Source organism: Panicum virgatum, chromosome 6N (genome assembly GCF_016808335.1).
Source record: "Panicum virgatum strain AP13 chromosome 6N, P.virgatum_v5, whole genome shotgun sequence".
In the NCBI taxonomy this organism is placed as follows: Eukaryota; Viridiplantae; Streptophyta; class Magnoliopsida; order Poales; family Poaceae; genus Panicum; species Panicum virgatum.
Genome location: NC_053150.1, coordinates 32,310,099 through 32,322,401, shown reverse-complemented (window position 1 = coordinate 32,322,401; position 12,303 = coordinate 32,310,099). Strand labels below are relative to the sequence as shown.

At 44.2% G+C, this 12,303-nt stretch overlaps 2 protein-coding genes and 1 long non-coding RNA gene across 4 annotated transcripts; 2 read left to right on the top strand and 1 right to left on the bottom strand.

The window, feature by feature from the left end:
* Nucleotides 1-841: 841 nt before the first annotated feature.
* LOC120679486 (dnaJ homolog subfamily B member 1-like) lies at nucleotides 842-2,774 on the bottom strand. Its single transcript, XM_039961090.1, has 3 exons — nucleotides 2,144-2,774; nucleotides 1,650-2,020; nucleotides 842-1,502 (listed from the first exon to the last, which is right to left on the bottom strand). The coding sequence occupies exons 1-3, from the start codon at nucleotides 2,309-2,311 to the stop codon at nucleotides 1,037-1,039; spliced, it is 1,005 nt and encodes a 334-aa protein (XP_039817024.1). The 5' UTR covers nucleotides 2,312-2,774; the 3' UTR covers nucleotides 842-1,036.
* A 1,168-nt stretch (nucleotides 2,775-3,942) lies between these two features.
* Nucleotides 3,943-5,514, top strand: LOC120679437. 2 transcript variants are annotated; one of them, XR_005677192.1, is made up of 3 exons: nucleotides 3,943-4,172; nucleotides 4,265-4,372; nucleotides 4,454-5,514. It is a non-coding gene; the product is annotated as an uncharacterized LOC120679437 (long non-coding RNA). The 2 variants fall into 2 exon arrangements; XR_005677191.1 differs by having other exon boundaries at nucleotides 4,265-5,514.
* A 1,984-nt stretch (nucleotides 5,515-7,498) lies between these two features.
* Nucleotides 7,499-12,078, top strand: LOC120677745. Its single transcript, XM_039958927.1, has 7 exons — nucleotides 7,499-7,776; nucleotides 9,065-9,133; nucleotides 9,226-9,287; nucleotides 9,370-9,459; nucleotides 9,541-9,662; nucleotides 11,104-11,158; nucleotides 11,621-12,078. Exons 2-7 carry the CDS (start codon nucleotides 9,067-9,069, stop codon nucleotides 11,816-11,818), a joined length of 594 nt encoding a protein of 197 aa, XP_039814861.1. The 5' UTR covers nucleotides 7,499-7,776; nucleotides 9,065-9,066; the 3' UTR covers nucleotides 11,819-12,078.
* Nucleotides 12,079-12,303: the final 225 nt, after the last annotated feature.

Sequence of the window (12,303 nt, the reverse complement as noted above, 5' to 3'; positions counted from 1 at the left end):
ACCAATCTTGTGGGGAAGGAAGAGCAAAACTTGCCTTGAACGAATGTGCTGGTTTGTTCTGGTTCTTGTGTAGAAGAGCTATGCTTGGAAATCGCTGTGCTTTGCTGCATGCAGCATTGCAATCTGTTACGGTGTGGGTAAAATGATGACTGAAAATGCCAAAGCAATTGAGGACTACTGAGCACTGGAGATTCGAAATGTGTGCCGTCGGTCAGTTAACAATTAACTTTTGGCAGGGCGACAGCTCCACATTGGCCCTTCCATTTGCCCCAACCCCCAAGCAAAGAACCATGCTCTCGTTTGCCTTACTTGGCAATAGCACGGGAAGCACAAAAGCAGGACCACAGAAACATGGAGGGCGGAACTGCAACGATGCAGCTAGCATAAAACTAACAAAAAATGTTTATAACTTACGCCACTGTTATTGTATTAGAAAATAATATTCTTTTATATAATTAAGTGGTTCATGATTTATTTAATTGTTTCAAAAAATTAACAATAATATGCAAAATCGTTGAGTTTAATAATTGGTTAAAAGTAGATTTTTCTTCGTGCAGCACCGTGTGGCCTATTGTCTGTCACCATCAATCAGGCTAAATTAGCTAAAATTAGATGTGCAAATTGGTGACTCTTAGATGCACCTTCAACCCCAATCCTCTTTACTTCAAAATTTTATACTAATTTTTCAAAATAAGATCTGATTTTGGAGAAGTAGTATAAAATTTTGAACTAAAAAGGGTTAGAGGTGCACCTAAAGATCACTAATTAACATCCATAGCTAAAATCTCATATGTTTCTTCTCCATTGGATGGGTTAGTGAGGCCACTGGCAACACACATGCGTGGCAGGAACGGGAAAAGAAATGTCTGGATTAGCTAGTACAATGGTGATCGTGTTTTGCCTGACCTATCTATGAGCATCGATCATCTCCTTTACAAGCTAGTTCCACATGAGGTGCATGGGTATGTACTATGTAGCACGACCAAGCAGCCCGTTGGCCGCCGGTTAGGTGACCGGCCGGCGGGTAGCTAGGTAGCTAGCAGCCGACCTCGAGGAGGCGCTTGACCTGCGCGCGCTGCCGGCGCGTGAGCCGCTCCGGGAACGCGACGTCGAACCGGATGCGGAGGCTGCCGCGGCGCCCGGGCTCGCGCGCGATGGGCATGCCCTCCGCCGGCACCACCAGCTCGTACCCGGGGCACACCACGGGGGCGTCGTCCTCCTCGCCGCCGCCCACGTCCACGGCCAGCTCGCGGCCGTCGAGCGCGGCGAGGACGACGACCGTGCCGCCCAGCGCCTCGGCGAGAGTCACCCGGGCCTCGGCCACCAGGTCGTTGCCGTCGCGCCGGTACACGGGGTGGGGCTTCTCGTCGACCACGAAGACCAGGTCGGCAGGGAGCTGGTTCCACTGCTGGTTGCCCTTGCCCGGGAACGTGATCTTGGTGCCCTTCTTCCACCCGGGCTTCACCTCGATCGACAGGAGCTCAGACTCCGTCTGCATCCTCCTGTATGTCCTCACATACAGTACAGACAGGTTTCAATCTAATTAGGATCCATTTTATTAGCTTTTCACGAGATTGAAAATTTTGAATTTTTTTTGACGTAATAAGGAACAAATTAAACAAGCTAATTGATGATCGATGAAATCTTACCCGGTGGCGTCCACGACGTTCCGGGAGACCCTCATCTTCTTGGTGACGCCCACGTAGAGCTCCTCCAGGGTGCACGCCAGCCTGCTCTCCACGGGCGGCGGCGGCGGCGCCATCGAGGGCGCCGCGCCAGCGCCAGCGCCACCACCCTGGCTGCGGCGGTACGACCGGCCGAACCCGCTGTCCCACGCCGGGGGCGGCGGGGGCTGCCTCCCGCCGCGCGCATTGCTGCCGCCGCCGCCCGTGCTGCAGTACGTGAACGGCGTGCTCCCGAAGAACTCGGCGAAGATGTCGTCGCTGCCGCGGCCGCCGCCGGGCTGCGGCACCTCCCCGTACTGGTCGTACACCGCCCTCTTGTCCGCGTCGGTGAGCACCTGATGATCATCAACCATGGGAGCAAAAAGGATCGATCGATTATATATTATTCCCTCATGTTAGAATGAATGATGAGCAAGGAAAGGATGCATGGAATCAAAAGCAATTCGCGCCGTACGAACGTTGTATGCCTCGGTGATCTCCTTGAACCTGGCCTCGGCGTCGGCCTTGCCGCCGGGGTTCTTGTCGGGGTGCCACCGCATGGCCAGCCGGCGGTAGGCCCTGCGGAGGTCGTCGTCGGTGGCGTCACGGCCGACGTTGAGGATCTCGTAGTAGTCCCTTGATCCCATCGTCGACGAAGATGCATGACAAGAACGAGGACCTAGCTAATCCCAGTGGCTAATTAATAGCCAAATTCAAAGGCGTTCCCCAGAGAAGGATTGATCACCAGAGGAAATGGGATATGAACGAGACCAGCGCCAGCGTCAGGGCTCGCCACACGAAGAGGAGGCTCCTCAGCTTGAAAGTGCACAACATCAGATCGAGTTGAAAGGGGATCGAACAAGAGAGATGGAAGAAGGCTTCTTCTGGTTGCAATCAGCCAATAGTAATTGTTCTCTTGCAATGGAAAGGGCAGATCGAGAGCTAACGTTCCTATCTGCCCTGTTTTTCTATTTCTTTTTTTCTTCTTCTTTTTGAGATCTGCTCTCTTCTTTATTTGGCATGCACGGTAAAAATAAGAATAGTAGAGAACACATATATATAAATATGTGCACGTTTTCCTTTGGCTTTGGGCTTGAAAAAATAGGAATTACTGAATTAGTCTTTTTTTTTTTGGTTTGGCGATGTTGTGTTTCCGTCTTGATATTCATTCATCAAATGATACGCAACCCGTTGTTGCATGTAATAACTCTTCTTGACAAAATAAAAGGGTATGGACAAGAGTCTTTTACGTGTATACCATCAAGAAAGTTCATGGTTACGTGTATACCATTAAAAAGTTCGGAGACGCCTATATACCATCGCGTAAACTTTCTTTTACCTACACGCCATTTCGTTCACCATCCGTTAGGAATTAACAGTTTGATAGGACTGACAGGTAGGACCCACGTAGATAATTGTCCATCTTGCCCTCAGACTGGATAAGGCCCTCGCATGTCCTCTCCCCTCCCTCTGTTGTGCTTGGTCGTCCGCTCCGTGCTCCCTGGCACCAGCGCCGCCCAGATCCGGCCCATCCCCTCCTCCATCGCTCGTTCGCCAGGTCCCTTGCTGCTCTCCGCGCCCCCACAGTTTAAGAGAACTATTGATTATAACAAAATGTGGTTTTATATGTATCAGCAAACAATTTCGGCTTCCGTACTTCTAGGCATATTCAATAATAACAGAGGCCTTGATGCAGCTATGGTAGTGGCCGATCACATAAGTCATGGTTCTTTGGTGAAGAATAAGTAGGATATTGATAGTTACAATATGACAACCAAAGATTATAATAAAACCATGAGTTAGGATCAATTATATATACCTGAATATGTACATGTACTCTGATTATGGCACTGCATCGATGGAATAAATGACGAATACCAATAAAATTACCATCAATGGATCTTTCTTTGTTCTTAGTGATGAAGGATTTCTCCAATAGTTCCCTTCTAGTTCTAGCGGATTGCTTTGCTTTTGCTTGGCTATGTTTTGATATTTGCGTAATAACTCTTCAAAGATTGATTTCTTCCTCATCACCTTGTTCCTTGACCTAATTTTTTTTTGTTTCCCTAGAATTTCTAGCAAACATGATCAATCAGGTTTCAAAACCGATCAGTTTGGCCTTCTCATAACCAAGCGTTTTGATGTCACCTTACTTACCCTCTAGCCTAAGTTATCTCCTAAGAACACAGCTGCATCATCACTTACATGCATGCATGTTCACCATCCTTTGAGATGAGTCATAAGTAGAATTGTGATGACTAGTGTTGCCTAAACATGCGGCAGGGAGGGGCGCCGACGTGCAGCAGGGGCACGGGCCCCTCAAGGAAAATAAATCTTGGAAGTTCTGGATTTGCCCCATTTGTGATCGCAAGAGGTTTGTCGACTCTAGTCTGCTATTGTCACACATGTGCGGCAAGCACCCCAAGGGCAGTCCTGCCACGGCTGCAGTCACTTTTAGATCAAGCGCTCAGTAGCGAAGCATCAGAGGAGGAGGGTTTTCTGGATGGGGTGACTTTTTGTGCTTCTGCATTTCTTTCCTAGATGAACTCTTGTACTGGTAGTTTTAACGAAACTAATGTTTCACTATTTTCGGATTGCAGTTTGCAGAGGCTCTTCCGAGGATCCAGGAGTTGTGGCACAATTTTCTCAAAGCTTCTATGTTGGATTATCGAGGAGTCATTCTGGAACTTGCAAGATCCTTCCTATGGGTTTGTATCTCTGAATTTTCTTTCTTAAGTCTACTGATACAGTTGTTTGCTCATATTGTATACGGATAACCATCTTTGCAGAGAGAATTGAAGAAAGGGTTAATTGGATTCATGTCATTACAATTATCTGAGTTCATTAATATGCCATTACAATTCGTCATATTAAAATCATGCCAATACAATTTTACAACCCTACAAAGCATGCCACTACGCCTTCCCCTTCTTCTTGGTGGCGCCCAACTCGGACGACGCGGTGTCGGACGAGGCGGCGACGGCGGCCCCGAGCGGGCGCGGCACCGGAAGCACGTCGGCGGCTGCGGCCCCCGAGCGGGCGCGCCACCGGAAGGGCAGAAGCGGGAGCAGGCTAGCGGCTAGAGCACGAGGAGGAGGCGCACAGTGCAGCAGCTACCCCACAGCTTCCACCGTCGATGGAATGGGGCATGCGCAGCTCCACCATGGGCCATCGGGCTTGGCTCCACTCCATCGAGGTGGATTGGAAAAAAATTGGGGGAGTGGGTTGGAGAGGGAGGTACGGAAGGAGTGGAGCTGAGTGCGACCGACAAGGGGAGGGGGGAAGGCAGCGAATTCGCGAGGATGACGACGACAATCAATGCTCCCTGTGGGTCTGCTCACGGAGAGAGAGGAAAGAGAGAGGGGATGAGAGGAAGAAGAAAGCTAGGGGTATTTTGGTCCATAAAATATAAAAAACACATCCAAAGGGTACGTAGTGGCATGTTTCGGAGAGTTGTAATATTATAGTGGCACGATTCTAATATGACGAATTGTAATGGCAGTTCAGTGAACTCGGAGAATTATAATGGCATGAATCCAATTAACCCTTGAAGAAATTCATGACCGAAGATCCACAACTAGCTGCTAAGCGGATCAGTGCTACTGATATTGATGCTCATATTGTTGGGTTTCAATGCTTGATATGTAGCTCACTACTAGTTGCTTAGAAAACCCACTACTTTTTGTTAGACATATCATTTAGACCTATGTGTTGGTGTTTGACATATTTTCTGGACCTCTATGTTGTCATCAAATATGGTACTAAGATGGCATGTTATATGGATTCGGTTTGATGTACTTAATGCAATATTTGTCAAATTAGTTTGTTGTGTGATATTTAATTATGTTCACATGGATTGTCAGTTGAAATGCTATCGAAATTTTCTACAATTCCTATACTCAATGTCGACTTATGTCAACTTGTTAATCTAATACAGGGGTAAAAACACAATTATCATAAGAAACAGGGGTAAAAATGCATGGGCAAAGTTGTCCATTTGTCTAATAGTTAACACTGTTACCCGGACTTAACAGACTAGGGGAACTCAGCCTTCGTTTTTGAAATCGCAGGGGTAAAATCACAAAGTTAAAAATGTGAGGGCAAAATCACCATTACGTTGCAAAACAGGGGTAGAAACGCTTTTGCCCCTAAATAAAATAATGCTCCTTCACGACCCAGCCCGGGTGGTGACACAGCTCCGCCTCGGCCCACAAGAGTGATTGGGCTTCTAGCCAGCACCGCATTTCCGTAATTAAACAACCACGGTGGAGTGCGCTATTTTCATTTTTATATTAAAAAAAACAAAATTTCAAAAATATATGTCGAATAGGGAAATTTTCAAAAATGAGTGCATGTCACCCCCTAATAGGCGACAGGGTGCTTGTCGTCCATCCAGTTGGCAACAGGACCTAAATGTAAAAAAAATTTACATTTAGGTCCTGACGCCCAGGGCGCATTAAACAGTGAACTTGTAAAATTGATATAAATTCATAGAAAAATAAAAAAAAAATACAAACTCAACTGTTCTGTATTCTATGAAACAAGATCTACAACTTTTGTTACATAAAGTTTTCATTTGATCAATGTATCTTGCTCTATTTTAAATACCAGTTTAATGCACTTTTATTTAAATCTCAAGATCCATCCTTTGGATGCATGTCATCTTTGGCCAGAGTGTTGCATATGGTGAGCATAGGCTTGTAAAAAATTGGTAGGCTCAGAAAACATTTCTAGAATAAGTTTTTAAATTAGATCTTGCAATATGTCTAGTTTAAATGAGTTATTTATTCATGCTGCTATACTGAGTATTAGAGCCATAACTTTTACAGTACCATTATTTTATTTCCTAAGAGCAATAAAAAAAGTTTGGTAAATTTTAGATAAGCACAACTAGACCAAATGAATTATTTCAGATTTTTCTAGGTACAAGAACTATTTTTTTTGATTTAGATACATTGATCAAATGAAAAACTTTATGTAACAAAAGTTGTATATATTATTTCATAGAATCCAGAACAGTTGAGTTTATATTTTTCCGATTTTTCTATGATTTTATATCGATTTTACAAGTTCACAATTTAATGCGCCCTGGATGCCAGGATCTAAATGTAAATTATTTTTTACATTTAGGTCCTGTTGCCAACTGGATAGGCGACAGGTCCTGTCGCCCATTAAGGGGGCGACATGCACCTATTTTTGAAAATTTCCCGTTTCGACATATATTTTTGATTTTTTTTAAATATAAAAATGAAAAAGGCCGGTGGAGTGGACTTCTAAGCCGGCCCGGCCCACCAAGCTAAACAAATACCAGTCCAGCTCGGGGATCACAACCCGAGATTAGGGATGGCAGCGAATCGGGTTCGGTGAGGGTATCCGCGGGTTTCGGTTTTTCGGGTTTCGGGTTTGGTGTTGGTTTTTCGCCCACAGTTTTCAGGTTCTGGTTCGGGTTTGGTTTCGGGTTCGGTTTCGGATTTTGGTTTTCACCCGTTGATATCCAATGGATATCCAAAATAAATTATTTGGAATTAAAACTCATGTTTTATAATATGTTAATGATAATTTATTTACTTAGACTATTAAATTTATTGAAAGTTGAGTCATGAAAATATTTATTATTTGTTGCCTCTTGTTTATACATGTGAATATGTGTATATTTATTCGCGGATTTCGGGTATCCATTCGGGTTTCGGGTATCCGCGGGTTTGGTTTTGGTGATGGATTTCTACTCGAATCGGTTTCGGGTTCGGGTTTCGATTTCGGGTTTCGATTTTGGGTGTACGGAGACTCCACCCGATCCGAACCCGACCCGTTGCCATTCTTACCCGAGATCGACACGGAAACAGGAGGGGCTTTCGCGCACGTCAACTGACCCTCTCCTCTGCCTCGTCACCAAACCGCCGCAGATATCCACCCCACCCACACGCCTTCCTCGACGAAAAATCCCCCACCTCCACCTCATCACTGCCATACGCATCCGGCCGGCCCCATCAATCCCCCCGCGACGCGCGTGCCGCTCCGGCCACCGAACCCTAGGCCGCCCGCCCGCCCGCCCGCTCGCGGTATCACTCGCCGCAGCCGCGCGGCCCCCCTGTCGCGCCGCCGCTCGGATCCGGTAAGCCCTGTCCTCCCTCCCCCTCTCCCCTTCTCGAATCGACGGCTCCTCGACGTGGGGGGGCTTTGTGGCGTAGGGTCGCGTGGGCGCTCTCGGTTGTTGCTGCCCTCAGTGTTTCGTCTGGGGTCGCGGGGGCGGGGAAATCGATTGTGCCGGGTGGTTGGTTTTGTGTAATTGATGCGTTCGGCGTTCCACACGGTTGGCGTTGGTGATATCGTTTGTAGCCACTCCGTATTAGTTAAACCTGCATGCTTAGGTATTGGTGCTGTGATTGGGCTGGGGATGATTAGTTCCCATGGTGGAATTTTGTGGAATTTTTGTAGGATAGGTTCCTGCTTTTGTAAGGTTCTGTGTGTCATATTTGGCTTAGGTTGCTGGTTCTTCGATTCAATTAGGATATTTTGGCCCTATCAGGATTCAGGCCAGGGGGTTGTGCTTTGGTCGCGGTCCTTGTGGATTAGCTTGTTTTATTGGTACTTGCAGTTGCTTATTCATTGGCAAGTCACTTAGGTTTAGAATGAATAGATAGATATATTTGCTCCTTTGTCTGTATCACTTAGTTCTTCAGTTTTGGAGAGCACGTTCTGCCATGTAAACTTGTTGATGTCGGTGTTGTTGTGTATAAGAAGGTGGCTATTTAGGTTTTTTTCTTAAACACGTAGAAGAACTGCGCGTCATTGTATTACAAGATAGAAACAGTCCAAATTACATGCTATTCCATGGTGTGAGGGTTAGAGACTACCAAGCTGCCCTGTTAACTCTCTGAGCCAACAGACTCCCTAGAGCTTTCGCTCTGGCCAATGATTAACTGGATGCTAGCAGTTGGCACCTGGTTTGGTATTGTAATTAGTTTTAGTTGGGTGTCCTCCCAATAAATTTCCCTTCCAAGCATGGTTCAGATTTGGACAAAAAAGATCTTTGTTGGTTGTTCATCTCAGTTTTGTTTCTCATGCATACCTTATCAATTGCTTTTGTCATGTATGAGGCCATTACCATTCCGGTTATTGTTGTGTATATTTGAAATTACTGAAGCTGGATTTGCTTGTAAAAATGTCTGCTGTTGTGTTGTTGCATCTTTTTAATTGAATATTGGATTGGAAGTGACTATATTTGCCTGGGATTTACCATTCTTTGTTTAACTTTTGCAAGCTTAATTTTGCTGGTGTTCAGTTTACCACTTTACCTATTTAGTTAAATGGCATGCTGTATATTGTGTCAGATTTTTATAGTTTCTGTTCCGAATCGTGATAGGGTTTTCTTACGCTAATTATATCATTTGTTTATATAGAGATGGAATCACTACCCCTAACAGCTGAAGCTATTGCCTTTACCGAGAAAAAGATGGACATGACTTTGGGTATGCTATATGACCATTTTTTTTCTCGTTTAATTACATTATAACTCATATTTCAGGGTTGATTTATTCAGATATTTTCTTTGTTTATGCAGAGGATATAATTAAGATGTCAAAGAAAAAGAATCCTGGAGGCAAGAAACCCCCTAGGCAGCCGGTAAACATATTAAACTGTTGGAGTACTCTGTTGCATTTGTGTTCCATGTGGAAGTTTGTTAATTACCCTCATTTTTACACAGATCAAAAAACGCCCATTCCAGAATGGCAACTCTATTCAAGGGAATACCAAGGTTCAACGGTTTATGGAATCTAGATCGACCATCAGACAAGTATGTTGCAATGCCAGTCTAGATTGTGTCTTCCAGCTTGTTTCACGTTGCATTTTCTAATGTTCCCTTTTGGGTGTTTAGGGTGTTCTTGCACAAAGGAGGTCAAATCTTGGTGGAAATCAGTTCCCTGTTACAAAACAGGCTGCGAAGAAGGCTGCTGCTATGCCAATGCGCAATAAGGCTGGCAGATGGAACAAGCCAAGGTAACAACAAATCACGTTGTTTTCTTGTTCCTTTTTTAGCCATGTTTTCATCTCAATAAATTGTTATGGACAGGTAAACAATGGTTCTCTTAATGCTTATGAGAAGGTTTACCGCATTCAAGGGCTCGTTATATTTGTTGACTCATTCACCTTGGGTTATATTGGCTGAGAATGATTATGATGTTGATGTTTGCCTGGAACTGCCTTAACCTCCCTACTATTGGTATCCCATTGGTATATACACATGCGAGTTTAAAGAAAAATCAATGTCAAAATCGTGTGGCAGAAGGCCTATCTTCTTGGTTGAACTGCTACAAATATATGGTGAATAGAAGTTGAAGTAATTTGGGCTGATCTAGTTCATTGCATGGTTACTTGAGAGCGTTAAAGCTTTGCTAAAAGTTATGGCAGTTGCCTTTATTCTGGTTGAGCTGGTTAAATTTGTGAACCTGCTGGAGCACCATGGATATGTATCTGCTGCTTCCAGACAATGCAAATTTGCAATGCAATCCATGCTATAGCTGCTGGACGAATGCTATTTTTTGGAGACTGGCATTAACTGTTAGTGGGGGTACCTTTGTTTTGTTTGTCGACTTTGGTAGGAAGGAGATGTGATAATCACTAGCATCTTGTTCATATGCCACTGGTCATCCAGATGCTGGGATGGTACATGCCTGAGATGGAACTGGTTTTGACCTGCTCTCTGGCACAGTTGCTCATCTTTATTTGTTTGCATGAATGCAGTGTGAATAGGGTAGTGCTGCTCACAAGCCAATTTGTGGTATGCATCTGGGCCTCTTAGAGTAAATTCTGTTGCTTCCTCTTATTCAAGTTGGACGTATCCAGCAGCATGTCAATTTTGAGCGCCCTATCATCAAGTGCTATATACTTCCCAGTGTTCACGGGTGCCCACAAAGATATTTGCAATGCCTGCCTGCATTTCAACTGGATAAGAATAAATCATGGTATCTCATGATTTTTGTTAAGAGTTATCCCAGTATACTGAGCTGTATGGATGCTATCTTTTCAAGGTCAAGTGATGGAATCTATTTTCATTGATTCCATATGTGGCCTTGCTGTTCTGGATGAATGGTTTTATCTGTCCAATCAATCAATAAATTGTGTCAACCTTGGGACATCGTTGAACCTTGTGCATTCAAATTTGGGTGGAAGTAAACAGTCTAGAATGTTGAGGGCCATAAACCAAGAGGATGCACTGTATATTTGCAATGATCACATTCTTATTTTGTTTGATTTTATTTCAAATTATGGTATGGTATGTACATCCTGACTTGCCTTAAAAGTATATCCTTGTCTTGAGGGGTTATGGTGAGTTGTCAGCAGACATGCTCGGAGAACAATAGCTGTTGATCCTCTGGTGCATATGATTCTTGGGTACTGAGCACTCCTGCTCATGACTAATGTTTTGATTTTTATGCAGTACGAGTACCTTAGTGCAGAGGAGGCCTGTCAGTGATGCTTTTCAGAATGGGAAGGTATGGACTACGTCAAATGTTGAACTTGGTGCAGAGTAAATAAGATAAACTGACTTGGAAATGTAAATTGTTACCCAATGTGTTGTATACTTGTATCTGATGCATAATCGATTTAAGATGTACAGGAGGTGATGATAATCACTTCATTTATCAATTTGGTGGCTTCTCTTGGACAACCATTTCTATTGTAATTTAGTTCTTTTTACTTCAGTGATATGTTGCTATAGTTTTTTTTTTGGCATAGCTTTATGCATATTTTCCTGGTAGTATTGTTCCAATGCCTCTTCATAACCAGCCATACTAGTTTCCGGACCTGGGAACTTGCATGACTAGTGCATCTTTGGATTCATATTTGTGTTTACAATTTGCATGATACAGGAAATTGTTTAATGTTTGTTGAATTATTCTTGTCCTTCTGTTGTCACCACAGCTGATACTTAATATGCCTTAATCTATTTGTAGGCCAAAGAGACGCAGAACCAGGCAGCACCAAGGACGATGGATGCACTCTTTGCACAGATGAAGGCTCAACGCATGAGGACCGTGCCACAGCAGCAGGCAAATCCTGCCACTGGGCATCAGTTCAGCCAGCAGCGACGTGTTCAGCAGCAACAGAGGCGAGGCAGAGGATATGGTGGCCGTAATGTTGGCAACCAATGAATTGAACTAGGCTTTATCAGCGGCGCTAAAGCAAGGTTTTCACTGGTTTCTTGGAAGAAAGGACGAAACCCCCCTGGAAATCTTACTTGATTGCGTTTGTTTCGCATATTTTAGTTATATCGGAAGCTCGTGGACAGAAATTAAGTGAAGCTTGTATGCGGTTTTCTAGTTGCTGCTCCATGTATAATGACCAACATAATGTATGGAAATTATTTTGGTGCTAGACTATGTCAAATTTTGTTAGTTCAACTGATTAGGTACTTTCTTTCTTTTTTTCCAAATAATTAATTCGTCCTTTATACCTTGTATAAATCTGAAAATACCATTACTGAAAGATTGTCTGATGAAAATACTTCAAGCAAAGCTCACGCGGCAAGGATTTGGATGGAGCTGGGCATGGGTTTGGTCTGGCTGCGCCAAACAGTCATGGCGAGACAAACCTCGCCTGGGTATTCGTCAGGTGTATTTAAAGTTTGGAAAATATT

Excerpts from the sequence above, each read along its gene's own strand:
- LOC120679486 (XM_039961090.1), bottom strand. The coding sequence starts at position 2,311 with ATGGGATCAAGGGACTACTACGAGATCCTCAACGTCGGCCGTGACGCC. Across the intron at positions 2,021-2,143 it reads AGATCACCGAGGCATACAAC|GTGCTCACCGACGCGGACAA; the intron begins GTTCGTACGGCG and ends GATGATCATCAG. Across the intron at positions 1,503-1,649 it reads AACGTCGTGGACGCCACCGG|GAGGATGCAGACGGAGTCTG; the intron begins GTAAGATTTCAT and ends GAGGACATACAG.
- LOC120677745 (XM_039958927.1), top strand. The coding sequence starts at position 9,067 with ATGGAATCACTACCCCTAACAGCTGAAGCTATTGCCTTTACCGAGAAA. Across the intron at positions 9,288-9,369 it reads AGAAACCCCCTAGGCAGCCG|ATCAAAAAACGCCCATTCCA; the intron begins GTAAACATATTA and ends ATTTTTACACAG. Across the intron at positions 9,460-9,540 it reads CTAGATCGACCATCAGACAA|GGTGTTCTTGCACAAAGGAG; the intron begins GTATGTTGCAAT and ends TTGGGTGTTTAG.